General features: G+C 41.8%; 2 protein-coding genes and 1 long non-coding RNA gene across 7 annotated transcripts in view; 2 read left to right on the top strand and 1 right to left on the bottom strand.

The window, feature by feature from the left end:
* Positions 1–6616, top strand: part of palmdb (palmdelphin b) — a 43640-nt gene extending 37024 nt beyond the window's left edge. For both annotated transcript variants that reach the window (XM_024261744.2, XM_036217479.1), the window contains exons 6-8: positions 1149–3315; positions 3409–3500; positions 4990–6616. In XM_024261744.2, coding sequence (XP_024117512.1) covers positions 1149–3315; positions 3409–3500; positions 4990–5073 — 2343 coding nt within the window. In that variant the 3' untranslated portion in view covers positions 5074–6616. The remainder of the gene's footprint in view (positions 1–1148; positions 3316–3408; positions 3501–4989) is intronic.
* The window catches only part of LOC112139050, a 32813-nt gene extending 18690 nt beyond the window's left edge, over positions 1–14123 (bottom strand). Inside the window, exon 1 of the long non-coding RNA XR_002917892.2 lies at positions 13991–14123. This is a non-coding gene — a long non-coding RNA (uncharacterized LOC112139050). The remainder of the gene's footprint in view (positions 1–13990) is intronic.
* Positions 14041–25650, top strand: trdmt1 (tRNA aspartic acid methyltransferase 1). Of its 4 annotated transcripts, none has more exons than XM_024261748.2 (11): positions 14041–14160; positions 14737–14846; positions 15313–15389; positions 16120–16191; positions 17301–17366; positions 17770–17839; positions 18123–18200; positions 18909–19225; positions 20978–21035; positions 23604–23733; positions 24962–25650. In XM_024261748.2, exons 1-11 carry the CDS (start codon positions 14097–14099, stop codon positions 25174–25176), a joined length of 1257 nt encoding a protein of 418 aa, XP_024117516.1. In that variant the 5' UTR covers positions 14041–14096; the 3' UTR covers positions 25177–25650. The 4 variants fall into 4 exon arrangements, with proteins under 4 accessions (XP_024117516.1, XP_036073375.1, XP_024117518.1 ...); XM_036217482.1 differs by lacking the exon at positions 14041–14160 and adding an exon at positions 14282–14300; XM_024261750.2 differs by lacking the exon at positions 14041–14160 and adding an exon at positions 14358–14503.
* Positions 25651–26852: the final 1202 nt, after the last annotated feature.

Here is a 26852-nt window from a genome sequence, read left to right as displayed (position 1 = left end):
TAGGGGGACTTCAAATGTTACATAGAATCATAAAAGTACATGTATATGCATACAAAAACAAACATTTATGTTACATTTGAAATAACATTAAATTGTGAATGTAAATCTAAATATTAAAGGAAAAATTCAAACATCAATGTACCAGCTGTAAAAAAGGTTAACTATCACATGTGCATTTAGGGGTAATATTTGGACTTGGCTGGGGTCAGGCCCCCACAACCACTACCACAGGACCAAGAGAGGAATAGTTTCTTGGTCCTGTGGCTTGTGACATGTAGCTTGTAAATACGCATGAAGTTTTATTATTTAGGCATCTTACTAATATAATGTCTTTAGTAGTATTCCTCTTTCAGAGCATTTAGATTTACACTTTTTTTTTACTTTGAACATAGAATTTTACAATTCTTTACATTTGGATTTATGTCTATATTTAGTTTTTCAGTTGATCACTTATGTCTTCATTTAAACTTGGCATATATAATCCGCATACTTTTAACTAACACATTAAACATTTTCATATACTGTCTTTTTTTTTTTTTTTTTACATCAATTTGATATACTGCCAAATATGTGAGAAAATTGGCTAAATCTGCTCAGAAATTTGGTCTGAATGCCCTTGGACTCCTCCCTGGGGAGGTGTTCTGGGCATGTCCCACCAGCAGGATGGGGAAGACCCAGGACATGCTGGAGAGACTGCACCTCTCTGCTGGTCTGGAACGTCTCATGGTCTGCCCAAGAGTAGCCGGAGGAAGTGGCCGGGCAGAGGGAGGTCTAGGCATCTTTGCATTGGATGGATGGATGGATGGATGGAAGGAAAAATATGCAACTTACATCTGTATGTCCAGCCATGTGTACCATGTTAAATGAACTGCTAAATGTCACCATCTAAATTTTCTTTTTAGCATGATATTTTTTGTTTCTGAGATACATTAACAGTAAAAATTATGTAAATTGTTGCAGAAAAAAAATATTGGATTAAATGACTTAATATAGTGACATGAAATTAGTAAAAATGAATCCCTTCATAAATATCTAAATGCATTTTTTTAAGTAAAAAGAAATAATCACAAATGTTGAGTCTATCATTGGTTGCAGTGTTGAATCGATGCAATCACTCTAAAAATACTTTTATTTTGCTTTTTCATCAGAAAGCTACCTTGGCAGAGAAAGACACAGATGGAGAAGAACTGAAAGACGACAATTTCACCTCTGTCTCCATGGAAACACCAGAACAATCAAATCCTGTGATGGAGTGTGAGGCGAAGGTCACCGATTCACCTGAGCAGGAGGAGGATTTTTCTGAAGATAAACCATTTCTATCAGTGGACCCAGACTCATCAGACACTCTGATGGAAACTGTGAGCTCTTCTTTTTCTGACATGCTCACCAGCACATATGAGCTTGATGAGACTGACCGCTCTGGGACCACTGTTTGCAGTGAGATGCCTTTCCAGTGTGGAGTAGAAGACTTGGTTTTAGAACCAGAACTTGAGGAACTCGACAGAAATGAATCAGTGACAACATCAGTGTATGACACTCCATCCAGTGCTGACAGTGTTTCTCAGAAGGAGGCCCACTATGAAAAAGAGGAAACACCAGACCAAGATCCTCAGCACATTCCTGAACCAGAGGAGGCCATTGAGCCAGAACAGGACCCAGAACTTCAGGAGAGTTTACAGCCTGTGGAAGATTTTGAAATGGGAGATTTCAGTGAACCAGAACCTGAGCTGGAGCCACAGCTGTACTTTGACACAGAACAGGACCCCGAGTTAGAGTTATACAGTATTCCTTATGCTGGCACAGACATCAATGCCCTGTGTCCTGAGGATGATGATGGTTACCAAAATCTAGAGGATTACTCAAATGAGGACCCAGAGGACCAGGAAATACTCTACAAACCACCTTTTCAGGAAGAATCAGCATTAGAGCACTGCATTAGAGAGGAGGTGATGTCAGATGAGTCCTGCCATGACCTTGATGAAATGGATGAATGCCTCAGAGTTGAGATAGAGGAAAACCTGTCAGATAGTGAGGCAGATGAAAAATGGAGAACAATTTTCTCCTCCTCCATCAATAAAGAGGATGATGACTCATATTTGGACAGTCTTCAACTGAGTGCCCAAGAATTATTTGTTCAGAAAGCTGAAGAGGCTAACATCGAAGAAGAAGACCTCCACAACTTTGAAGAAGTTAGTTTTGAGGTCCCCCAGGTGACAGAAGTCCTGGAACAGCCAAAAGATTTAGGTTCCTTCCCCACACCCCCACTAGAGGTGAAATACAATCCTCTCAGTTTCCAGAGCTTGTCCAAAATATCTGAAGATGAGAATGAAAATGGCAAAGACTCCAATCACAACCATAGCAAGCACGCCACGACAGGCACAACCAAGAAGCTGCCAAAAGACTTCTGTGTGATCCAGGAGACAAAGAGTGAGAATGTTAGCACGGAACATGTCGATTTTCAGATGGCTCGTAAACAGTGGCGTGAAATGGAAGAACAAATGAAAAACAAGATTATCGTGCCTGCAACCAAGCAGCCAGTCTTGCGTAGCAGTTACAGCTTCATGCACACACCTGTTCGCAACATTGAAAGAGCTCACAATAAAGCACATGACCTGGAGAACCTGAATCTGGTCGGTTTCTACCCGCAGACACAGTTCAGCCCTTGCTCAGAGGATTCAGGGCTAGATGATTCCAGCTATAGATCGCCCTGTGATGACTTAGAAACCCCAGTTGAGAGGGAGATACGCTTTTCAGTGGAGAGGGAGGAACACTTCAAAAGAGAGAGGGGGTTCACTAGGATGGGCAAATCAACTGACTGCGCTCCATCAAGAAGTTTACCCCGGTCCATAAGCACGCCACTGACCCCCTCGTTCATTATCACGTCGTCACCCACTGAGGACCTGAAACATGAAATGTCTGCAAACAATGTCATTATTCGGGACCCAACAAATGACACCACCACAAGCCCAACTCCCGGTAAAGACAACATGTCCTCATGGCCTGGCGGCTGGAAGTCTGAAGACCACAGCTCCAACCTCATCATCCTCGAGACGTCAAACGTGATTATCCGCAGTGCCTCGGAGTTCTCCCTCAACAAGTCCTGTGAGCAGCCAGAAGAAAAAATGTTCCTGAACAATCCATTTTTCAAGCTGCGGTCAAGAAGCACAATATCACTGGTGGATGAAGAAATTAAGATGGTGAAGCAAAGAGAGGAAGAGTTGAGGAAAGAGAGAGCAAATCTGTATGGCAAAGACGGCTTCAGCACAGAAAATGTGTTGACTCATCGCATGGACACGCTGGCTTTTGACAAGTCAGGTAAGTTCACAGATTTCAATGAACACCAGCACACCTCAAAATCCATTTGTACTTTATTCAAATAACTAATAGTTGTCATCTTTTTCTTAAAAGTTGATGTACCAGTGAAGTGCAAGTCCTCTCCTTCATCCCCAATGAAAACAGCCTACAGGATGGATCGCTCTGTCCTGTCCTGCGATCACAGAGTACGGTTTTTGTTTATCTCTTTCTTATTTATCCAGGCAGGACAGATTAAGAGCAGCATTCTTTTTTTCAGCAGTGGGCTGGCAAAAGACAAGACCTTTTGGATTTCACTCAAAACATGTTCAGGCAAAATCAAGAACAATGTTAGCCTTGATTACTCTTTTTTATGCATGCATTTATTTTTATAAAAGTAAAAGAATCTATGATTAAGAACTCATTTAAAAGACTTTGTCAGCCGAAAAGATTATCAAAAACTGCAGAAGGGTGTTGGATCTAAAATGCAAAGTTTTGTTTTTTCCTAACACAAAGATCTTTCCAGACACTCATCATGTTCAGTTTGCAATTGGAGCAATCTTTAATAATATATTGGGCTGTGGATTAGTGTGCTAGATCATAAATAAATATCGGTTGATTCTTGAGGATATTATTCACCAGCGGGCCACTTTTTGGCTCACAGGTCTCACTTTAACATCCAGTCATGCCCTCACAGCCCCACCATCAATCCCTCCATCCCTCCAGCTTTCTAACAACCGACCTTACACAGCCTTCATTCACCTCTGAGCTGTCTGCTCTGCCATGTGGTTCTGTATGAAAAGGCTGTTCCAAAATGGTTTAATATTTCATCTTGTCTCTGTGATGCCTTCAGTCACAGAGACAGAGGAGAACCAGCTTCTGCTCGTGTGGAGAAGATGGAAAACGAGCTGGGTGATGCTGACATGACAGGGTGATGCTCTGTGATCAAACAGTGAATTATAAAAGGCTATGAAAAATTAAAAGAGCACCTCAACACCTTTTCATACTGTAAAGTATAACTGATGCAGTTTGCAATGGCTCTGATTTTCACCTCTGCCTGCTGTGCCTCCTGCTATCACTGCTGCCCCTTCCAGAGCCATGCTTCCTTCTGCAGGGAAATGCTGCTTTTGCAGCATCCTGCACCATACTCAGCATCTTTCTCAAGTGTTGAATCATAGTTGTGTAACACACACCTTTATCTTTTCTGGAGTTCTTAAAAATGTTATCAACCCCAAGAAGCCTGGGTAGTCTGAAATGTCATTCAGACCACAGCAAGCACGAATGACCATCAGGACCTGTTATCCAAGCAAAAGAAGAAGATCTGACTCAAATGAGAAAATCTCTGCTGCAAACTAGAGAAAGCCTACTACTGTCTGCTGCCTCTCACCCATGATTTGATGTATTTATGTGAATTAGGACAATGCACATAGCATTGAAATGTATGCTGCTAATCAACATAGCAACAGAAATCCCAGTCCAAATGAGCCAGAGTTAGCTAACGTTGCTAACTAAGAACAGTCAGTTAGAATGAAATAAGACTGGAATGATAAACCCATGCAAACCAGAAACCCCTGTTTTTGGCTCTTTTTAATTTGCAATAACATTCACCGTTAAAGGTGGACACTGAACTAGCCTTCCTTGTGAAAATACAACATTGTGGAAAACCTGATGTGAAAGTTCAACATTACTGTCTTCCAGTTTCCTGAGGACTACGCAGGAGGGAGACGCAAGAGTGCCATGGCTATGCGCTGGGAGGCAGGCGAGTTTATAAAAAACAACTGAAGAGGAAGACGTGAACCACCTCGCGGGAGAAGGGAATACCTTTTGGTGGTGATTTTGTTATCTTTAGATGTGCTGCTACAGTTAGTCGCTCCATGTTACAGCAAAACCGACATTCTGCTTCTGTGATGCCTTGGAAAAACCATAAGAATGTTTGTGCCACATGTGTAAGGTAGAGTCCATTTTTACTTGGAACTAAAATTTTATACAACTTACAATATGTGAGACTTACAATAATCTTACATAACCCCTAAAAGGGATAGGATTAGGTATTAGGGATTTGGAACACTTTTCTTTTTTTAATTTTATATTTACACAAACTTGACATATTCAGAAAATCTTTACATGAAAACACAGTTGGAAGCTGTCTGTTCCAACTCCGACATTTTTTTCAAAGATAGTCAACTAAATACTTGTGAAATGGACTGGCATGTTTGAGAAAAATAAGTGATCCTTACTAAAGGTGGATATTTTTTCCACAGAAGACAAGATGATTGAAAAGTTGGAATTGTTAAACCCAAAGGTACAATAATGCCAAAAACGCTAGTGTAATGTGGAAAGAACAGGTTTCAATGACATTAAAACCCAAAACGAGATGTAATGATTTTTTTTCAATACAATACAGAATCAATTGGGGCTTCAATGCTCATCAAATATTTTTAAAACTCTAATGTAGAGCAGCCTGCTCTTGTTTGCAGATCTTTTGGAAAGTAAGGCACAGGGTCTTCATTAGGTTTTGGTTTAATGATGGCACTGCACAAACATGGCTGATTTGTTTGCATATTTTAAATCAAAGCTGTGGCCCATGCCAATTTTTGAAGCATTTATACTTTTGGTTGGTCTTTACAAAGCCCTGTGCCTCCCAGAATCAAAAAAGTTATCTGGGAGGTGACTGTGCCACTGGCGGCTGTCCTGACACACAGTGCTTTTCAGTAAGAGAAACTTACTGTGTTTCATTTAAGGCAGAAGTGATTGATCAATCAACCAACCAGAAAATAGCCCATGATATGAGGTTGGAAAGGAACTGGGCGGAATTAATCAAGGGGGAGTTGTGTTCCACCATCCTCAAAATGTATATTTTTATTGCTTTGCAACAACTTCTGCAAAAGCCATTAAAACCTGCACGTTCTGCGTGATCACATCTTCTTTGGGTGGTTTAGATTCCCCTACTTGTCATGAGGTTCTTTGTGTACCTTGAAGTCACAGATGTTTCTACACAAAGACAAGACTGGATGACAAGCTTGGTCTCCAAAGAACAATTTGGCACAAAGACCAAGAGAAAATAAAGGTGAACTAACAGGCCCCGTCAATGACAATCGGTGGGTGGTACACCACCCAGTCGCACTGGTGCACCAGCCTCAAGCAATATTGATTTCACTTTGTAAACAAGCCCCTTGCTCTGGCCCAAGTGCTCAGAAGTCTGCTATTTTTCATTGACAGTAAAAGAGAACTGGACTGAGTGACACCCCCCCCCCGGTCCAAACAGGAAGTAGGTGCTGGCTCCAAGAAGCCAAAACCCCATAGACGTCTAAAGAGAAATAAACACCTGCTCAGTCATTCTGTTGGTTAGAATAACCATTCTCGCTCTGATACCTTTTTAACATTTTCTTGAATATCCAAATTTTTTTCAAAATATTTGTTTTCTGCAGTGCAAGTTATCCAACCTATAAACTGACCAATCAGATGCCTCAAAAAAAGCATGTGGTCCCTGCTGGCCCCCACCTCAAATATTTACCATGTTTGATTGACAGAATCTCCCAAACTTGCTTTCAGTAAAAGGGGTGTGGACTCCCAACAGCCTCACTCCTGATTGGTGAGTAGTTGCCATAGAAACATTAATGCAGACCAACCTGGACCAATCACTACTAACCTCGTCTGGCTCCAAATGGGGGCGTGTACATCGCAGAAACATAGCAACTAAATTGTCTTCATTTGGTTGGAGCTGCATGTAAGCCGCTTTCTATGGATGACATCACACTGACTCAGTCCAGTTATCTTATACAGTGAATGGTGTTGATTCAGCTTTGAGGGAAGCTGCTTTGTTTGCAGCTTGAAAATGATCTGTTCAGAAGCTTTAAATGTGTCTTTGGTGGATTTATTCCCATTACAGAGGACTTGACAGAGCAGCGTTACCAAGATTCCACACAGTGGGAAGATTTTTACACTGAGTGCATGTTCTGTGCAGCATGACACAGCGCTTACACACAACAATGGCACTTAGACAGGTGTGCATTTCATCACAGTTGAGAAACACACTCATGAACCAGCAGGCAGGACCTGACTTTTGACCTCAGATCTGGTGTTTGTGCATACATCTTAGCAGGTTCCTCATGCTTGCATGAGTTCTATGAACAGAGCAAAGGTGTGGTACTTGATTGCAAAACAACGGCCCAATCCGAATTCTTCCCTTCTCCCTACCCCTCCATTTGAAGGGGCATTTTTACTGCAAGTGTGTCAAGAATATTTTGTTTTTAAATCCAACCCTCCAAGCGGAGGGATATGAAGTCCTCTATCGTGATGGCAAACCGTGTAGCGCTGAGAAGTGTTTTTCTTCACGTGGGTGCGCTCTGAAACACATTTATATGTAAGTGATGACTTTTAGTTGTAGCATGACCCTTTTAAAATCATAAAATCGTTTTTGTTATGTATATTTGAGCGCTGGAAGCTCCATGCTAATGCTAGCGGACCAGCGATTTTTGGTAACATCATCGAACGAAAGTGACATCTGAAAGAGAATTTTTAATAACTGCTTGGAGGGATAAATGAGGGAGAAGGGAAGAATTTGGATTGGGTCATTGATTATGCACAACATGGAAGAAATTCTGGAAGGAAATTTTGAAACTCCCTTTCGACAGCTATATGTCATCCACCTGACAAGAGTTTGATATAGGGAATTCGTCAGGAAAGTCAGGCAGTGTGACTGCCGTTTGTGGCTGAGTTTGGTAGAGTGTTTGGGCTGGGTGAAAGAGTTCTTTTTGGCAATAGGTTCCTGACAGATTTCTTGCAGGAACTCTAAAATATTTCTGCATGCTGCATGTTTTCCACTGACTATCATGTCAGTGAGCCTCATCAATAGTTTAGCCTTTTGAGAATGGATCTGAGTTTGTGTAATTGCACTGAAGAAGCATCCACACATCACTTTACATGGTCTCTGAAGAGGCACCTGATGTGTCCACTCTGTCAGAGGTCAGAAACGCTCACGTTGGAGGTGGGCTGCAGTCTTGGTTGCAGCACATTGTAGACAGAAAGGCAATAAAGTTAGTCTTTTTTAATAGCCAAGTTTGAGATCAATCTTTGGTAGATTACAGCGATGAAGGGGGGAGGGAGGACTGTGTTGTGTTAAACTGTAGATTGATCTGTAGGAAAGTGTTGGGTTGTTGCAATAGTCTGCCTGCTGTAACTGTCAGCTTCAGCTCATCAGCATGGAATCATTTCTTGGGTCATGAGATGACATTACAACAGAAGACTTTTCAGCTGCAATGATAGAAGAGCAGCATCTGAAGATCTCCTCTAGGCAAACTCTAGACTCCAGTGCAGCATTTCTGAGAAGTTCTGGATTTTGTTTTTACCTTACATAAAACAGCCGATTTCGAAGAATATAACTAAAAAAGCACAAACGTTCAAAAGAAGACATTTTTCTGATGTTTTTTTCCTGCTTCGTCGACATGCCTGAATGTACTGCATCTGACATATTTATTGTATGTTGGTCCTCAGAGAAGGTTTCTATTAATGAAAACTGTAAAAGCAATTTGTAAACATATTTTTGGTGTTGCTGTGCTTATTGATGAAGAGAAATGTTTCTATATTGCTTAATGTATTTCAGCTGTATTTTCACATTGTGTCACGCTTTGTGCTTCAGGGAAATCTGCTTGATTTGAAATAAGCATTATGTACAAAATATATTAGACATTTTTATGAAATATAAAATGGATGAAAGTATAAGAGCTATATTAAATTCCCTGCTGTTGTAACATAGGAACTGTTAAGAGAACCTTTTCGATACTCATCATCATTTTTAACACAATTCCCTCTGGGAGATTTAGGAGAAAGATAATGCAGTGCAGCACCAAACACAGGTTTCTCTTCCCCTCAACAAAGAAAGTGAAAAAGAAAAGATGGAATCATCATTCTTACATGATCTTTGTCTTCTTGCTCTTCTACACTCCATTTTTTATGTTTAACAGCTAAACATTCTGACCTTCCTAAACCATAGAATGTAAACATACACACTGTTACACTCTGTGTGTGAGTATGTATGTGTGGTACCAAGACACATACACATGCCATTGCTGAGCGTCATCGCGCCAACGCACAGCTTGAGCTTTACAGTCACAATTACTTTGGCAGCGTGGTTAGTCTCTGCTTCCTGATGATAAAGTATTGTTCATCATGAGAGGGGCCAGGTAGACGTACATGCAGTAGAACCAGGACATCCTAGTGAACATGCCATTCTTTTTCTAACACTCACATGACATTTAGACAAACAGCTACACGTTCTAAAGACAATCTAATTGTATTTTATGAAAAAAAAACAAAGTGAAACATCAGAAGTTATTACTTTATCAGTCTGTTTAGTAGGATTTACAAGACCAGTATGTTCAGCTGTTTTTGTTTTTATGGTATCTTATTCCTGCAAGCAAAAGACAACGACAACATGAAGAGTGATGGTTACATAAGTGCCGGTAATGGTACCAGAACTAGTATCAGAACTGATTGGCGAAGTGGATTGTTGAGGAGTTTAAATTGAGAGAAACAGAGAACGTGAACAGCACTGGTTTACACATGAATGTATCTCTGTTTACTTACTTAGAAATACCAATGTGAGAACACACAAGTATTTCTTCTACTCAAAGTTCTTAAACAAAGCCATGTTCAATTCAGAAAAAGCCTCTATTTTCTAAGACACAGCAAGACCTTAACCTGCGTGTGATACAAGTGATGTTATTCTGTGCTAAAGGACATGATTCATAATTACATTAACGAATTTTCAGAACATCACTGATTAAAAAAATGCTTGTTATTTTTACCATGGTCTTTACATCTCCGTCTGCCCGGTAAATCAATTTAAAGGTTTCATTCAGTGGCCCTTTCCAAGAGCGCAACTTTCCATTGAATGTTCGTACGCTTTGTTGTTGAGGTATAGCTATGGAGTCCAAACGATTGCTACTTGATATCTGAACGAGCGCAAGCCGCTACTGTGTGTCTGGACGCCAGCTGAAAGGGAGGGCTGCTCACATTTCATTTGTGCTTCAAAGACATCTGTGAACCAATAAAAATGTAAAGGAAGAGTTTGGATGTGGTCTTTCTTTCTCCTACTGAGACGATTGCTGTAGAATGCAGAAGCTACAGTTCATTCAGTTCATCTACACACACCGACACCTGACTGGAGATGTTAAGATCCTGAGCTTCTAAATGTAATTTAAGATCACGCTTTTATATACAAATGTATTAGCAATGCAAATGAAACTAATCACTAATAATCAAATTATGAAAAAAACATAAAAAGGACAAACTTTTTATTGGAAGTCCAACAGACACTTGAAAGGGCTCTCTGGACTTCACTGATGCATCGGTCCATCTCAGATATCAGGGTGGACCTTTAAATATCTGAGGGTTCTTGTAATAAAGAACTCTTTTTGACCTTCAGTGTTTTCCTGAGTTTAATACCAAAAAGGTTCAATAGTGTGTTCCTGTGTCAGAGAACCACTGCTTTACGGACTCCATCCACCCCCTTAGCAACCCCCCCGGACCAGCAGGAACTCTACAGGTAAGTCAGAGAAAATACATTTGAGAAAGTAATGAATACAAAAACGAAAAATGTAATGTGTGCTTGAAAATTATTGTGTTGTGCTAAGTAAACTGATTAAAGCAGATTGTGTATTTATGTGCGTCTGTGTGTGCATGCGAAGAAAAAAAGAAAAAAAAAATCATGAGCGTGGTGTCCAAATTGCTTTTAAAATCCAGACAGTCTTAGAATATATAGTTTTTTAGTATTTAGGGATTAGGGTGGGAATTTGGACATAGCCCATATTATCAGAAGTATCGCTCACCCATCCAGATGATCAGAATCAGGTGTCCCAATCGCTTTTCCTGACCACAGGTTTATAAAATCCAGCACTCAGGCATGCAGACAGTTTTTACAAATATTTGTGCTGCAGCAGCAGCCAGGACCCCCCCAACACCCGCCCCGGGGCTGCGAAGAGAACCCGCCCGCCGGGCAATCCCCCCAAACACCCAGACCAGGGCACGAAGGACCATCGCAGAGGCCCCCCACACCCAAGAGCAGGAAGGCACAGGAACACAGAGAGTACAGGCCCTAGCCCAGCCAGAAGAGCAACCCCCGCCCACTGCGCCAGGAGGGCCAACGCGAGGCCCCACCCCCGGAGAGCCCACCAACCCCAGCAGCGCCAAGCATCCCCCCCATCCCACCCCAGGTAAGCTTCAGGGTCCCCCAAGGGCGACCCACCCTCATGCTCCAGGCAACCGCCCACCCCCACCGCGAGAGGTCCAAGGGGGGGGCAAGGCAGGGGCCGCACCCCCCCGCCCAGGAGAGAAGGGCACCCAAAAGAAACTGAGGGCCAGGAGAAGTGATGTAACCAAGGCCCGACCTGGCACACCCACTGGTGGTCAACCACGTAAACTGATGAAGAAGGGTCAAAGGATGATGAAGGTCAAAGGTCACAGAAGTCATAGACTTTCTGCAGTCAGTTGCTACAGAGCTCCAACCTCAACCTTGTGACAGCCTTCACAGGAGAGTTGAAGCTGAAATAGCTGCAAAATGTGAACCGACATTATATTGAACTGGAATGGGATGAAACTTCAGTTCAAATGAGCAACACACTCTCAGTAAAATGTGTACATATGCCACAACTTTGCACTCTGAAATACCGTGTATAATATACGACAAACACGCTTTTTGCGTGCATGTGATACGCAATGGTAGAGGATAGGTTGCGCCGGCGTACAATATACACGAATTTTTAGGTTTGGTTTTGATCACGTGGTCAGAAATCCTCCTGCTCTTTTCTAAATGACGTTGTTCCTGGTTAAGGTTAGGATTACGGTTACGGTTAGGGTCAGAAAAGCAAATTGTTCATTTGTGGGGCTGTCTGTGATGCTCACGCCTCCACCAGGGGACGTGTCAAACGTGGAAAACACATTTTAACACATTTAGGACCGCGCGTATTATATGCACGCAAAAACCGGTTTTGGTGTATATTATACACGGTATTTCTCAAATCGTGGAGTATGCACGCATTTTACTGAGACTGGGCTGTTTAGTCAAGGCTGGTGAACCAATACTTTTAGAAATATAGTGTATCAGAATTACCCTGTTTATAACCATCTTGTTCCTTTTGGCTCCTTTTTTATTCAATTGATTTCACTTCATCTACAGCATCAGTTCACAGTCGAGGATATCTCAAAGAACCAAACCATCAACACTAAGCTTTCATAGAACTCACAAACACACAAACAATTATAGATCCAGAACAAGGTGAACTTCCACAGCCCGTTCTCATCACTGAGAGGACAATTTGACAGAAGTTTTTCTTACTCAGATGTTGAGGGTTTGTGAGCAAACACGTATCTGTGTTACACCTACCCCGCTTGTGTTTTAATTATGTTTTCATGCATAGCAATACATCTCACATGCTGGAATATATGGGCATATAAAAGGGCAAATAAGTTCTCTGTGTGTCTGTGTGGATGAATACAAACAATAAAGCTCCAGTGCTGCTAGAATCCAAATCATTTTAAACTGAAAAAGCAGCTCAGAAATGTTTTAACTCAGCCGTCTACATTTACATGGTTACGAATTCAAGAACAACACACAGCAAGACCTAAACCTGCATACAGCATGCTGCACAAAAACAGAATGGATGCATACTGCCCAATTCTACTTAATCCTAAACTTAACTGTGATTGAGTGAGTTAACAGCGCCCTCTACAGGGCAGGACATCAAAAACCAATTTCTAACTTCTTACCAGGGGAATGACAGACAAAAAAGGCTACAGAGGAATCCATCCGTTCATTCTTACCCCGCTGCATCCTTTAGTGTGTTTTCATGATCCTAATGAGGAAATGCAGCACCCTGCCCCATCTGAGAATTACCTTGACTTGATTCTGAATACGAAGGAAACAAAAGGAGCAGGAATGCACCTCAAACCAAACGTCTAGCTTTTTATTTTAACTCCTGCAGTTATCCACTGGTAAAAACAGTTAACTCTATACAGATGTGAAATATAATCATTAAATCAACTATCAGTAAGAATTTAACAATGTTATCTAGAGTATAAATTTATGATCAGATTAGACAATGCTGTAAACAGGACCCATCTTATCCACATTACTTTAATATCAGTAAAAGTTACACATTTAGATTTATACTTAGCTGAAAGATATAATTTTTTTTAATAAAATGTAAAATATTTAGGGATGTATTTCTAAAATATTTTACATCCAAAACATATGGTAAATACACTCTGACTGTATAGTTCCTTAAGTGTTTATGTGGACTTGGTCAGTTTCAGTGGCTCTGAAGTAAAGTAGTTAGAAACAGTCAAAAGGGTTGCTGGTTCAAGTTCCAGCTACCACAGACAAATGTGAAAGTATTTTTCAGCTAAACTAAACCCTTAGCATGGCTGCCTTCCCACCAGTGTGCAGACATTCGAGTGCATCAGTGGTTAGAGAAGCACACGTGCTGACCCACTATCATTTTCATTAATCAAACAAATCTGAAATAAATTAAACACAAATAGCTTTAAGGAAACTTTTGCTATTTTGTTTTTGAAATGTCCACCGTAGCTTTTTACCGTAGCTAGCGGCTACACTTATTGGATTAAAATGTTCAATTAATTGTTAATTAAGGTAAATCCCATTTATAATATAGTGAGATACTTCAATAAAAAATAGACATACCTTATTTTAAAAAAGTAATTGAGTGGCTAAATATGTCTCCGTAGGATTCCTCCAGTCCAATAGGCGGCGACAGCGTGCCACACGCAGGTTGAGCGGCAGAGGGAGCATGGAGCGCGTCCGGGTGTTGGAGCTGTACAGCGGGATAGGAGGGATGCATTACGCCCTGAAGGGTGAGTCCGGACGGGTTCCGACCCGCGCTGCCGGGACCGGGACCTCTGAAGAGGCTTTGGGCGCGCGGTCTCTTACATCATCACCTCTTTCACACGCAAGTGATGGAAAGCGGCAACAGACGCGGACCATGCGCGCACGCGTAGGAGTCCTCTTGCCTTCTGTGACGTCAAATAATCAAGCAGAACTTTATTTCTTGGCCTCAGATGACAGTGGAAGCATTGACATGTACAGAGGAAGTGATGCATGATCCTGCTCAGACAGGAGCCTCCTGAACACGCAGCGGTCCGAGGAACTGCTGAGTCACGGTTTTCTCCCAAGTATCAGGATGATCTAACGACTAAAGTTCAGTTTCTTTAAATCCAGGAATATCCCTTCTCCTCTTTATAGAGACAAAATAGACTCACTCCGATCTGTAATTATTGATTTGTCACTCGTACATTTTGTGCAGAAGTACCAAAATTTTTAAATAAAAAACAACATACAATTTGGACACTCACAAATTAAAATTACAACAGCTTAAATCTAACTCTACACACAAATCTTTAAAAACTTACGTACTTTTCTGTTTCCTGCAGAAAGTGGCGTTCCTGCTGAGGTGGTGGCTGCTGTTGACATCAACACCATGGCCAATCAGATCTACAAACACAACTTCCCTGACACACGGCTCTGGAACAAGTCCATTGAGGTCTGGATTTCAGGCTTGCGTCTTCATTTTGAAACTGCCCTAGCATTTTCTCTGGTTATCTTTGGTTGATCTTGAATTAGTTTAGAATCTGACGAGTGTCACTGCAGTTCAAAGATACTCCCAACTGCATGAGTCTCCTCATCCCTTACCCAGGTTTGTTCTGTTTCTGTCCACATGGTAACAAAACCAGATGAGTCTGAGTGATGATGGAGTTTGTCAGAGCCGGGCTCTTGTGTTTATTAGCAGAGTTTGAGAGAACACAGAAAGAGACCAAAGGCTCCAACTTTCTGTGTTTTGGCTAAACAACGAGCTGGTCGTCCCGCGTCTCAGGGGTGATGCGCTAAATAAAATATGTTTCTGTTCTTTGATTAAACCTCATGAAGGAAAAACTGAAAAATCCAGTGTTGGTTGAGTAGTTTCTCTCATCAGTCAGGTGGGTGAATCATAGCCGTGTCTTGTTCTGTAGGGGCTGACCCTGGAGGACTTTGATGCCCTGTCTGTCGACATGGTGATGATGAGCCCGCCCTGCCAGCCTTTTACCAGGTGACTGCTTCCAGCTTCTTTAGACAGTTCTTCATCTGTATAGCCTTCTTCCAGTCTTCACTTCCTGTCCTCATTTTTCACACCTCTTCAAACTAAAGTAAAGCTTCTTGATGAGTGTCGGCTGTGGAGTATCTGCAGTTTCTGCCGCAGACTGTAGGTGGCAGCAGGGTTGTTGAAATGCTCAGCTTGCTAGTTATGCAAATCATTTTCAAAGTTCTTATAGGAATTTAAAAGAATGAAGAGAAGTTCCCCTGCCCTCAGAGATCTGATGATGCTTTTTATACAGAGAGATCTTCAGAAACGTCAACTAGGAGCTCAAAATCTGAAGATTTAAACACAAAAACACAGAAAGAGAAAAGCAAACTCTGTACCTTCCTCTGCGTTCTCCATGACTCTCACAGTATGCATGAAGCAAAGCTCAGGTAGCCGCTGGGCCTCAGGCTCATCCAATCAGCAGCACAGAGACCCTGAACCCTGGAGGTGTCAGAACGTTGCAGCGCCTCTGCTGTAGGACTGTCATGACGAGATGGACGCGGTGGAGGAGAACCATGCAGCCTTCTTCCACCTTTATCAAGTTCTTCAAACTGCAGCTGTGCAAATCTCGTCTGTCTCTAGCAAGAGAAATGCAGCTCAGTGTCAGTGAAAACCTGAATCAATTGACCATTGACCCTCTGCTGTGATGAGAACACGCTGATCATCTGAAGTTCTGACTCTGAATTGTGTTCTGCAGGATAGGACTGCAGGGAGATGTGAGTGATCCCAGAACCAAGAGCTTTCTCCACATCCTCCATCTTCTGCCCAGGTATTTGAAAACCAAAAACCCGTTTGTTTTCACACGACTTCTTAAAGGAGCGGAGCAGCTCTTACAGTATCTACCATCTTAGGCCCCTGAGACTCAGGCAAGTAGGAAGTATGGCTTAGGAACCCCTGAACAAATGAGTCTGTAGCTGGCTCTGAATGTTTTGAAGGTCAGATGAAGTGGGGGCTCATTGCTTGTCCTCCCCAGCAGTCAGGAGAATGTAAATGTGTGGACAGGTGTGGTAACCTGAGGGAGAACAAAGGCCTCTGACAGACCGTCTAGGTGAGAAGCAGGATAGAATTGTGATAAGACTTTCTGGAACCAGTGAGTGGGTTTTAGTTCTGATCCGTTCTGCTGAATCCTGCACCAGCCTTGGTTAGTGGGAGGAGGACAGGACAGTAGTGGAACAGAGAGCAGACAAGAACAGCAGCAGTGAGGGAAAGCTAAGGCTGCTGATGTTTGAGGGGGAGGGCAGTGTGGTTAACCCTGAAGGGGGTGAGAGGTGGAGGGACTGTTGTTTGAGTGAGGTGTGCCCTTCACTCACTAGCAGAGACCTGTCCAGGTGTATCCTGCCTTCGCCCAGAAAGGGCTGGGTTAGGCTCCAGCAGCCCAGTAACCCTGTTGCTGCTTTATCTTGATTACATTTTAAGAATTTGCCTGTGACCCAACTTTTTGCTTCAAGAAGGCAGCTGGGAAAGAGCAGTCAGGATTCTGCAGAAACAAAGTCCACTTATGCAAAAGAATGTGATCAAAGCAAAAAAGATAATAAGAAGTGAAACTGTGCGTCTCAGTGAACTAAGTAGAGAGAATTTAAACCAAGCAACAGGTACATGAGTGATGCTGGTGGTCTCTCCAAAAGGTTGGGGTTTGAGCTGGTTTGGAGCCAGCTCTCTGGTCTAGATGGACAGAGGAGAGGCAGCTCCCAGTGGGACATGGTTACTACGATGCAGTACAGGGATCTGCAAAGGACACAAAATAATGGCAGCAAAATGATTGCATGAAGATGAAAGGATGCATTTTTAAACATGTTAGTAGGGAATAGAAGGTTTGGTCTTCAGGTTCTGTCCTGAGGTGTTGCTTCCCTTCCTCCCAACATGTCGATGTGTTTGCAGGCTGCACAGGCTACCTCGCTTCATTCTGCTGGAGAATGTGAAGGGCTTTGAGACGTCCACTGCCAGGTAGTGATGACTCATCCAGAGTTCTTCTGGTCACCTGGATCCCACAGAAACAGGTTTATTCTTTTTCAAAAGGCTGAAACAGGCAACTATTAAAATAATGAATGATTAGAGGTGGGTGGAAATGAGTCATGCTCACTCTGTTCCTTATACTTCAGTAACTTCATAGGGTTATTTTGAAAGAGCAGTACTGTTACTCTGCTACATTGTGCTGTAAGTATGTAAGTAAAGTACCTTTCTGCTGACTCTGTCAGTGTTAAAGTGACCTGTTTTAGTCTCAACCACCACATAAACCTTATTCTCAGAAAACTAAGAGAAAAAAAATCAAATTGATGAACAGCTTTTTACATCTAACTTGTTTCCTTCATCCATGAAATGTTCTTCTCTCCAAACATCTTCACATCAGAGATCGATTGATAGACACTCTGACCGAGTGTGGATACTTTTTCCAAGAGATTATGGCCTCTCCCACAAGTGTAAGAAATTTTTTCAATTGATCCATCAGAAGCATTGACTGTATATGAGAAATGGACCGAGTGACCCCCTCACCACTTGCATTCAACCAGGAAGTACCCTCTGGCTCCAAGAAACCAAAACCCCATAGACTTCTATAAACAAGCTGGACGTAAACCATTTTCTGTGGGTGAGGTCACACTCACTCGCTCCAGGGCTCTTATACAGTCATTGATCTGATGAGTTGGATTATGTTGAGGAAGATGTCAGGTATATTTATGTCCCTGTTTTTTCAAATAATTTTAGGTTGGAATCCCAAATTCTAGATTGCGATACTTTCTGATTGCTCATCATTCAACAGAAAACCTCCGGACAGATTCAAAGGTGAGGGCAGCTTTATTAATGAGAGGCTTGTTTCTGTTTAGCTCCACCCAAAGCTGCTTTCTACAACTTCAACAATGTCAGTACTTTTCCCACACACAACTCATCAAATATATTATTGTTACAATTTTTTATGACTATTTTTCACTCAGAAAATGTGATTTGATGTTTTGATTATACATTTCTGTAAGTTTGAAATCCAACAATTCATATTTTTGTTGAAACAAATGTGTTTGTTTTAGTGAATGATTAATCTGAAGTGCCTCTAGCTGTGACCGTGTGTAGATGTTTGATCGTATGACCATACGACAGACTGATGACCTGTCCCGGTGTACCGCACCTTCACCCAACACTAGTGTGACTGTTTGAGATGGTGCTCAGGTGTCTGTTATACAGGTAACCAGTTTAAACAGGTGTCATGACTAGAAGTGACCAGTGGAGACTAGAAGAGCTTCTTAGAGAAGTGACAGGCCTGTGAGGAACAGAATTCTCATTTGTTTTAGGAACTTAATGCTCTTTTTCTGCCCCATTATACAAATAAATTCTTTGAATTTCACACTGTGTGAGTTCAGTTGAAGTGAATCTCTGAAGAACGCTACAGACCTCTCTCATGATTTTGTGGGCATAAGGTGGATTGCTTTTATGTGCTGCCTCATAACCAGAGAAACCACATGAGGATGTTGAGTTGTGGAAAACCTGTTTTCCTGTTAGGTGTGGGGTGTGAGCACACATCCAGCTGAGGACGACTCGGCCTCAGAGTCGAATGCAGCCTGTCCTAGGACCACTGGACCTGAGGAGAAGGGGAGCAGAGGACCGGTTCTGTATAAGCTGGAGACGGAGATGCAGCTTCAGAGGAAGGCGACTCAGGACAACAATCCAGATGTCAGGCAGATACGAGACTTTTTGGAACCTGACTCTCAGGTGAATGTGGAGGAGTATTTACTTCTTCCTAAGACGTTGCTGAGGTACAGTCTCCTGTTGGACATCGTTCAGCCCACATCCAGAAGGTCTGTCTGCTTCACCAAAGGGTGAGTTCAGTTTCTGACTAACTATGCACCCAGGGTTTTTTGTCTGATTTGTCTTCAATCCGCATTTTAGTATTTTTCTTATTAGGAGACTTCTGCTGTCAAACTCGAAAGGTTCTGATTTTTGTGGTGCTAAACCTATGATTACAGTCAACCAGAAATGAAGGAGTCCTCATTAGAGGGAGTGACAGACATCATGGTAGCCAGTGGAAAACACTCAAAGGATCTTCATTTATGCAAGACATGAAAAGAAAGCTTTACAGAACTGCTAATGTCTTTGACATCATTAAAACAATAAAAATGAAAGTGATAAAAATTGATTTACAGACTTAAATCTTAAAACCAGCAGAGAAATGGCAGGAAATGACTTTTTTCATTGGAACTAGAAGATGGTTTCGTAAACGTTTAAATGCATCAAAAACTAAGAATGAGGCAAAAACAAAAGTGGAGCAGACCATTTCCTAAAATCAAATAACTGAAACAGGTTGGTTAACAGCTGATGAAAAGTTGAAGACTTCAGGATTAAGAAACTCTGTTTTATTGACCACCTCAAAAACATATCTCTGCATTCAGTCGGCTCACTGGAACTCAGTTTCAAAGAGGAACCACAGCTTCACAAAAGATGTCCTCTCTCCGGATTACAGAACTCGCTGGCCATCCATCTTCAGCTGTTCCCAATTCAGATCCAAGAAACAAGAACAAGTCATACAGAGAGTTGTTCTGGACCTGCAGTGCACAACCTGAGGCTCTGTTGAAGAAAAAGGCCTCCCAGGATGCATTGCACTCTCAGCTGTAAAGACACAAAGCAGTAGTTTCTCTTGAACATGTCAAGACAGTTGGAAGCCCTCAGAACCATCAATGTTCTGTTCTCTCATTGGAGAGTAAACCCTCAGTTCTGAGTGATTAGTGATGCTTGTTGCAAAGCTCTTCTGTCCGGTCACTGCGCTGCATCTGCTCCACTGCTGGCCTTGTTGGTGTCTGGACCAGCAGATCCTCTGACACAGATATTTTGTTTCCACCTCTTGACTTCTCTATTGTGTGAGTCTAGGCAGTGGTGACACGCTGTGAAAGGCCTTACTATGGCACTCAACAATCTGACCATGTTCAAAGGCAGAAGAGCTTTATTGCTCTTCCCTTTACAATGTGTAACTCGGGATATAAGTATCATCCCCACATTTATTCTTAGATCTAGGCTCTGAAACGTTTGATCAGCTGAAAGCCAGTCTGGTTCAGTTTTTGGGGGTTTATTTAGTTGTTTTCAATGTTTTGAAAAAACATTTCATTTTTACAATAATGTATTTTTACATGATTTTAAGTTCCGAGTGGACACAGTGAGTGCAGCACCCACAATGCCTGAAGTCTTTCCACCCACCTGAGCTCAGGTGTCTGCTCACCTTTCCTCAAATGCATTACGGAATGAAACGCTTTACATGTGTTGGTTTGTATCCATAAGAGTGTGAGCTGTAGTTGTATTGCAGACAGGCCCCGCCCCTTTAGACAAGACTGAAATTAATGATGATAATCCTCCAGCACTGTGTTGCTTAATTAAACCCCACCACCCCACGATAAAATCATCCTCCTATTTCTTTATCATCCCTCTTCCCCCTTTCTATTGTACCCCCAACATCCCTCTCTCTTATTCCATCTTCTTCTTTTCTGTCTGTTCCAACATAAAAGAATACAAACATAATCAATATAAATAACACGGAGGCCTTCAGCTCTGATCCGTTCGTTCACCATGTTCTCTTTGCACAGGTATGGGAGGTATGTGGAAGGAACAGGCTCAGTGCTGCAGAGCTGTGTGGACTCTGAGGTAAGTCTCAGTCCCAGAGCCACTGAAATGAGAATGTACTCCACAATAGTTCCAACATCGGAGGCTGTGTTGTTGATATTTCAGCTTGCATCAGTGGGTGTGTTTATTTGTAACTAGCTTTCAGTTGGCTCTTTCAAGGAACCTGGTTTTCTTGGGCGCGTTCACACTGGCAGGTTTGATTTACTCAAAAGTTTGAGTCCTCTGATAGTCAACTTCCTTTGGCAAAGGTGAAAGCTCACCTGAACTCCAGTTTGGATCAAACTAGAGAACTCTGGTCATGCTGGAATACCCTTCTAAGGAGAATACTGTACAATTTCTGTGAGCTTTCCTTCTGTCTCGGTCTACACCTTCATACATTTCTACACAAATGTATGAAGTGTCTTAATCACCACATTAATGCAGGGTGTCAACAGATCCTTAAAAAGTCTTAAAAGATCCTCATTTCAGATCTATTAAAAAAGGCCTTAAAAAACCTCAAGCAAATGGGTCTTACATGTTTTCCTGTCAACGCGATGTGATCTCTTGTCAGTACAAAAGGCTTTTCCAGGTTGCATTTGTCATGAACTGGTGGTAAATCGTTTAACCTCAGTTAGCTGGTTAGCTCATGCTTGTAACTGCAGGAAAACGGTAAATGGTTTGAAAATATGGATTACTTGTGATGGTTAAAAGTGGAAATCCTTATGAAGCAAACTGCACGGTTAAAGGACTTTTAAACTTGGCACAATGGGGATCGAGCTGATTGAATCACATGTGCAGAGTAAGAAACACAGCGAGTAGAGCCTGACAGCAGACTGTTTCACTCCTTCTACCACTACAAATGATGTGACCTCTGGTATCACGAAGGATGCGCCGCATCGAACCAGAGGCACCACTGTCACCCGAACAATGTGTGGCTCCACGCTGACAGTCGGAGGTGATCTGGATATGGAGGATCACCTCTGGCGATGGTAAACAGTTGATGGGATTTTAAAGACTGTTAGGATCACCTGTTGTTGCTTTATAATCATTTTTCTTTAATTTAAAGTTAATGATAGTTTTGTTAAAGTTAAGGAAGTTGTGATTAATTTAAGAAAAATATTTGTGATTTGTGGCCAATACTACAAAATGACACATAATAATTTACATTGATGATGATGCTGTAACATTTGACTTGTGTTTTAAGTGCTTAGGATGAATATTTGTCTGGAGTAGTTTGCTGAAACTTTTTTTATGACACTGTTAATAATAAATGTTCAGAATGACGATGATAGTGTTTGATTTGTAATATTTGAGAAGGATTACACTCTGGTTTATCATTTTGTCTTTTTCTGAAACTGTAGTGTTGCTAAACTAGACATAATGTACCTTTTCTTTGTACATATGCCCTTAAAATAGATTGTAAATGGTCTAAAAAAAAAGTCTTATATTTAGTTTCTGACTGTCTGCTGGTCGTTGCCAATTTTTTTATAAATTTAATTAAACTTGTTTAATTCTTGAAAATATAGTTAAAAACCGTCTGTGTGCTGCCTCCTACAGGTTGAATTAAGTATTACAGTTGAATTTTGTCATGGTCAAACCATTTAAGTCCCACGTCATGATCTACAGCTCCAGTAATGATAACAGTCCTGTTCTCTAGCCCCGCCCCTCTGACTGGATTTTCACATTTCGGCTGTGGGTGGAGTCAGACTCCAGCTTCCCTGTTTGGTTACCCTTTAATGTCATTTCTGCTGTAGTGATAATAAGATAGCATGTTACTGTTGTGATACACTGGTAGCTGATCAGATGACCCAATCATTGAAAAGTGCAGAGTTTTGGCTCCATAGAGTTAAAAGAACATAAAGAGCTTTTCCTTTCTTTGTCCAGTCAGACGTTGTGGTGTCATGGTGGATTCAAACTCCCACAAAGTCCAAACATTTGTCAAGTGACTCGTGTGTCATGAGGAAACACATCAGCTTTGAAATAGTAGTCACCAGTTATAGATGAGATGTTCTTCTAATTCAACAGCGATAAACCCTGTTTGCTGAATGAAATGAAGACAATCAAATCATTAGACAGAGGAGAGCCAGGAGTCATCAGGAAAGGATGCTGACGTTCAATTCAAGTCAAGTCAAGTCAATTCAATTTTATTTATATAGCCCAATACCACAAAGAACATTTTCCTCATTGGGCTTCATACCGGTAGTTTTTACAAATGCAGAAAATTAGTCATAAAATATGAACGATTGTTAAAAACTAAACAGACTAAGTAAAACTGGTTATCCCTGCCCTTAGACCCTCCCTCCCGGTAAGGAAAAACTCCTAAAAAACCTGAGTCAGGAAAAAAGAAGAAACCTTAGGGATTCCCACATGAAGGAGAGATCCTATCCCAGGACGGACAGGAGATACCAGAACAGTTAAAGAAAGATTAGCTTCTACAACTACGTATCTAAAAGAGTTCATTCAGATAAAGCTGAGGGACGAGTGGTGATGAAGTCCATAGTCAAGATGAAGCAGAAGAGAAGATGCTGGACAGAGGATTGTTAGCATTGTTGTCTGTGAGGGATTTTCCTCATCACATAAAGGTTAAAGCAGTCGTGTGTTGCTTTCCAGGTCCAGAGTGTGTTCACAGAGCTGGAGCTGCTCTCTGAGGAAGATCGACTCCAGCAGCTGATGAGTCTCCGGCTCCGTTATTTCACTCCCAGAGAAGTGGCCAACCTCATGTGCTTTCCTCCCTGCTTCTGTAAGTGCAGTAGCTGAACTAAAGTGCATCTTTCATTACTCAGACTGAGGCTGCAGTGCTGACTGCTGGAGGGACGTCTGAGGGAATCTGTCTATTCAAACCCCATTCGGAAAAGTTTAAAACAGTTTAAAAGTTTAAAACATTTCAGCCTAACAGGTATCTTAACAAAATAAAAAATCATTTCAATATTTTACTTTGATATTTAGTCACAGAACAGAGACAGTCAGAAGGAGCAGCTTTGTGTCTGGAGATCTAGAGAAAGTCAATGACCGGATCCAGAGAGGAGCTGTGGTTTGGATAAGGAACGCTGGAGATGTTCAGGACATGGATGAGAGCTGGAAGACAGTGGAGAGATGTTCTGTAGGTGAAGCAGAGGAGTTCAGGGTGGAGGTGGGACTACACCAAAGATCAGCTTTCAGCTCCTTCTTTTGTTTGAACTAATCAGCCCCAGAACCTCAGAAAGTGTTAGAAAGAAGTCAAGAAGCATCTGCAAGCAGGTTGAAGTGGTGGAGGAAGGTTTCAGGTCTGATGTGTGACTAAAGAGTGTCAGCAAGAACGAGTGGAGGTAGCAGATGAAGAGGCTGAGGTTCTATTTGGAAGTGACCAGAATGGATCAGAAATGAATTCATCAGAAGAACAGATCACCAATCAATCAGTCACAGTAGATGATCTGGAGATCAATGCAGGGAAGCAGATGGAGAAGGTTTGGACACGATGACAGGACAGTGATTAACAGAGGAGCTGGAGGAGACTGTTAGATGGGAGGGGGGGGTTTGCTGTGGCACCCCCAAAATCAGGGGTGTCAAACTCAATTCCACAGGGGGCCAAAATCCAAAACACACCTTGGGTCACAGGCTGAACAGGAGAAACATTTAGTGAACACTCTAAAACTAATTTTGTAAAACTTTAAAAACATAACTTTTTAACATTACTACAAATAAAAACATGCAAGAGTATGATTCCAGAACGTAACCTTAATAACTTAAACCTCATTTTACTCTCCATAAAAATAGATTTTTTCAAAATTATACAAATTAAAAATAACCACAAGATAACATCAGGGTCATCAATAGCAATAAAATCAAATGATCTGGAGGGCCGTATTAGCTCGGGTCGTAAGAGGTTAAGATGGAGTGCTGCTGGAACACTGTGGTGTTTGCTAGTGAAGGATGTACCAGAGGAAAGCTGCTGCTCTGATCAGTCCCTCTTTCTGTCCATGTGTTTGCAGCATTTCCAGAGCACATCTCCACCATCCAACGGTACCGCGTGTTGGGAAACAGTCTCAATGTCCAACTGGTGGCCAAGTTGGTGCGGTTGCTGTTTTCCACACAGCCAACTTCCAGCTGTGTGAACTCAAGCAGCACAGCTCCACAAGCCCCAGAACCAGGGCCCGTCTCTCCTGAGGAAACGCCAGCATATCAAAAGGAAAGAGACATCTTGTAGTAGTCGTCCTGTGGGCTTCATCATGGCACAGTCCAGTGTGAAACCATTGTTACCAGCTCTGCCGGTGTCCATGTACTATTGTTTTATGAATGATGAGTTTTCATACGAGGACTCTAGCAATCCATCTTCATCATTAAGGATCTCATCATCACAGCCCCGGTTCTGCTCCCCTTTGTTTAGTCAATGTGGTGAGGGACTTAAACCTTCCTGCCTCAGGGGGCTCTGTTTCCTCCAAGCTTACATTTACTGTTACTCACTTTATTTCTGAACTGTAGTTGTTGTCCTCAAGGGCAAACAGAAATGTAAATTGATGTGGATCTATGAAAGAATGAATAGATTTAATGAAGAAAAACCTACAAACACAGAAGAAGAGACTTTTGTTTCGTTTTTCCCTGAAATTTCACGTCAAACTCATTTTGTACTTTTGTAATGACACATTAAAATGGAAAGAATGCTCTGACTTTCTGGAACACAGATGTTCTGTTCCTCTCTGTTCTCTAAGGCGTGGGACCCGCATGCTAAATTTGGCCCAACAAAGGTTATCTTTAGGCCCGCCAAGTCATGTCTGCGGAAGCCGACTGTTTAGGTAAAACCCCTAACCTGTTTCCCATAGATTCTCTATGCTGTTCCAAAACTCTACGGCTGTAATTTACTTTCAGCCTCCAGGTGGCGCTGTTAGCACTTTCTTTGCCTATGGTTATGGGTGAAACAACCCCTTAGTGAATCAGCCCTGGACTTTTCTGTCAGAAATTCCCAAGGGCCTACAGTCACTTCTGATGATTTTAGCGGCTTTTTTCAGCTAGCCAAGATGGAGCCACAACGGCAAACAGATGAAGTCTAAAGACCAGCTCCACGTCTCTCATTAGGATCCAGTTTGCTGTTTTCATTTGGCCCACAGACCGGGATCCCATTTAGATTTTTGCCCTTTGAGCGATACAGTGTGGGCACCCCCGCTCTAAGGTCTGCTTGTCCTGGGTTCTGCAGATAAGTGGCTTATTTTTGACCAATTTTCACTCTGTCTTTGATTTAAGATTTAATATATAAAAATAAATATCTCTTCTCTAGACTAAAGTTAGTCTTTAAATTAAACAAAGGGATCCAAAGGTTTGGATTCTCTTTGTAAAAGTTGATGTCAAAATTAATTGTAACGTTTACAAAAACTGATCACCTTCAGGTTATGTGAAGGAACTGCATAAAAAGGTCTGGATTTTTTTCATCTTGCTGCAGGTAGAACACAGCTTCTTTAATCTAATTAGTTATTCACTAATGTCAACCATTTTCACTGTAAAATAACACCATGTGTCCTCATTTGAAGAACCAGTATGGAACTGGGTGATGATGATCCAGCGTAACATGATTTGATCGTTTCATGCAGAAAGGATCAAAATGTCTCAGATAGCAGTCCATGCCTTTATTCCTTTCCAGAGCATGGGAGAGTGTATTCATTTCCAGATTTCCATTAAATATGTGTATACATATTCATTTAAAGGAACATGGATTGCAGGCCCATTGTTCAATTGATTTCAGTGTGTTTATTTTTGACATAAATTGGGGGCAGAGCAGAATGACTGAGTAACAGCTGCTCTATAGAAGTCTATGGGATCATGGATCTCTGGGTACTTCCTGTTTGGAACTATGGGGGGTGGGGGGGGGGATCAGTCCAGTTCTCTACGTAC

This window comes from Oryzias melastigma, linkage group LG20 (assembly GCF_002922805.2).
Source record: "Oryzias melastigma strain HK-1 linkage group LG20, ASM292280v2, whole genome shotgun sequence".
NCBI classification, from domain to species: Eukaryota; Metazoa; Chordata; class Actinopteri; order Beloniformes; family Adrianichthyidae; genus Oryzias; species Oryzias melastigma.
This window is presented reverse-complemented; position numbering and strand designations above follow the sequence as displayed.

What these genes read in the sequence shown, in the direction of transcription:
- trdmt1 (XM_024261748.2), top strand. Translation starts at nt 14,097, where the DNA reads ATGGAGCGCGTCCGGGTGTTGGAGCTGTACAGCGGGATAGGAGGGATG. An exon ending in GATGCATTACGCCCTGAAGG is followed by an intron (nt 14,161 to 14,736) that starts GTGAGTCCGGAC and finishes TGTTTCCTGCAG; the next exon opens with AAAGTGGCGTTCCTGCTGAG. An exon ending in TTATGGCCTCTCCCACAAGT is followed by an intron (nt 17,840 to 18,122) that starts GTAAGAAATTTT and finishes AAATAATTTTAG; the next exon opens with GTTGGAATCCCAAATTCTAG.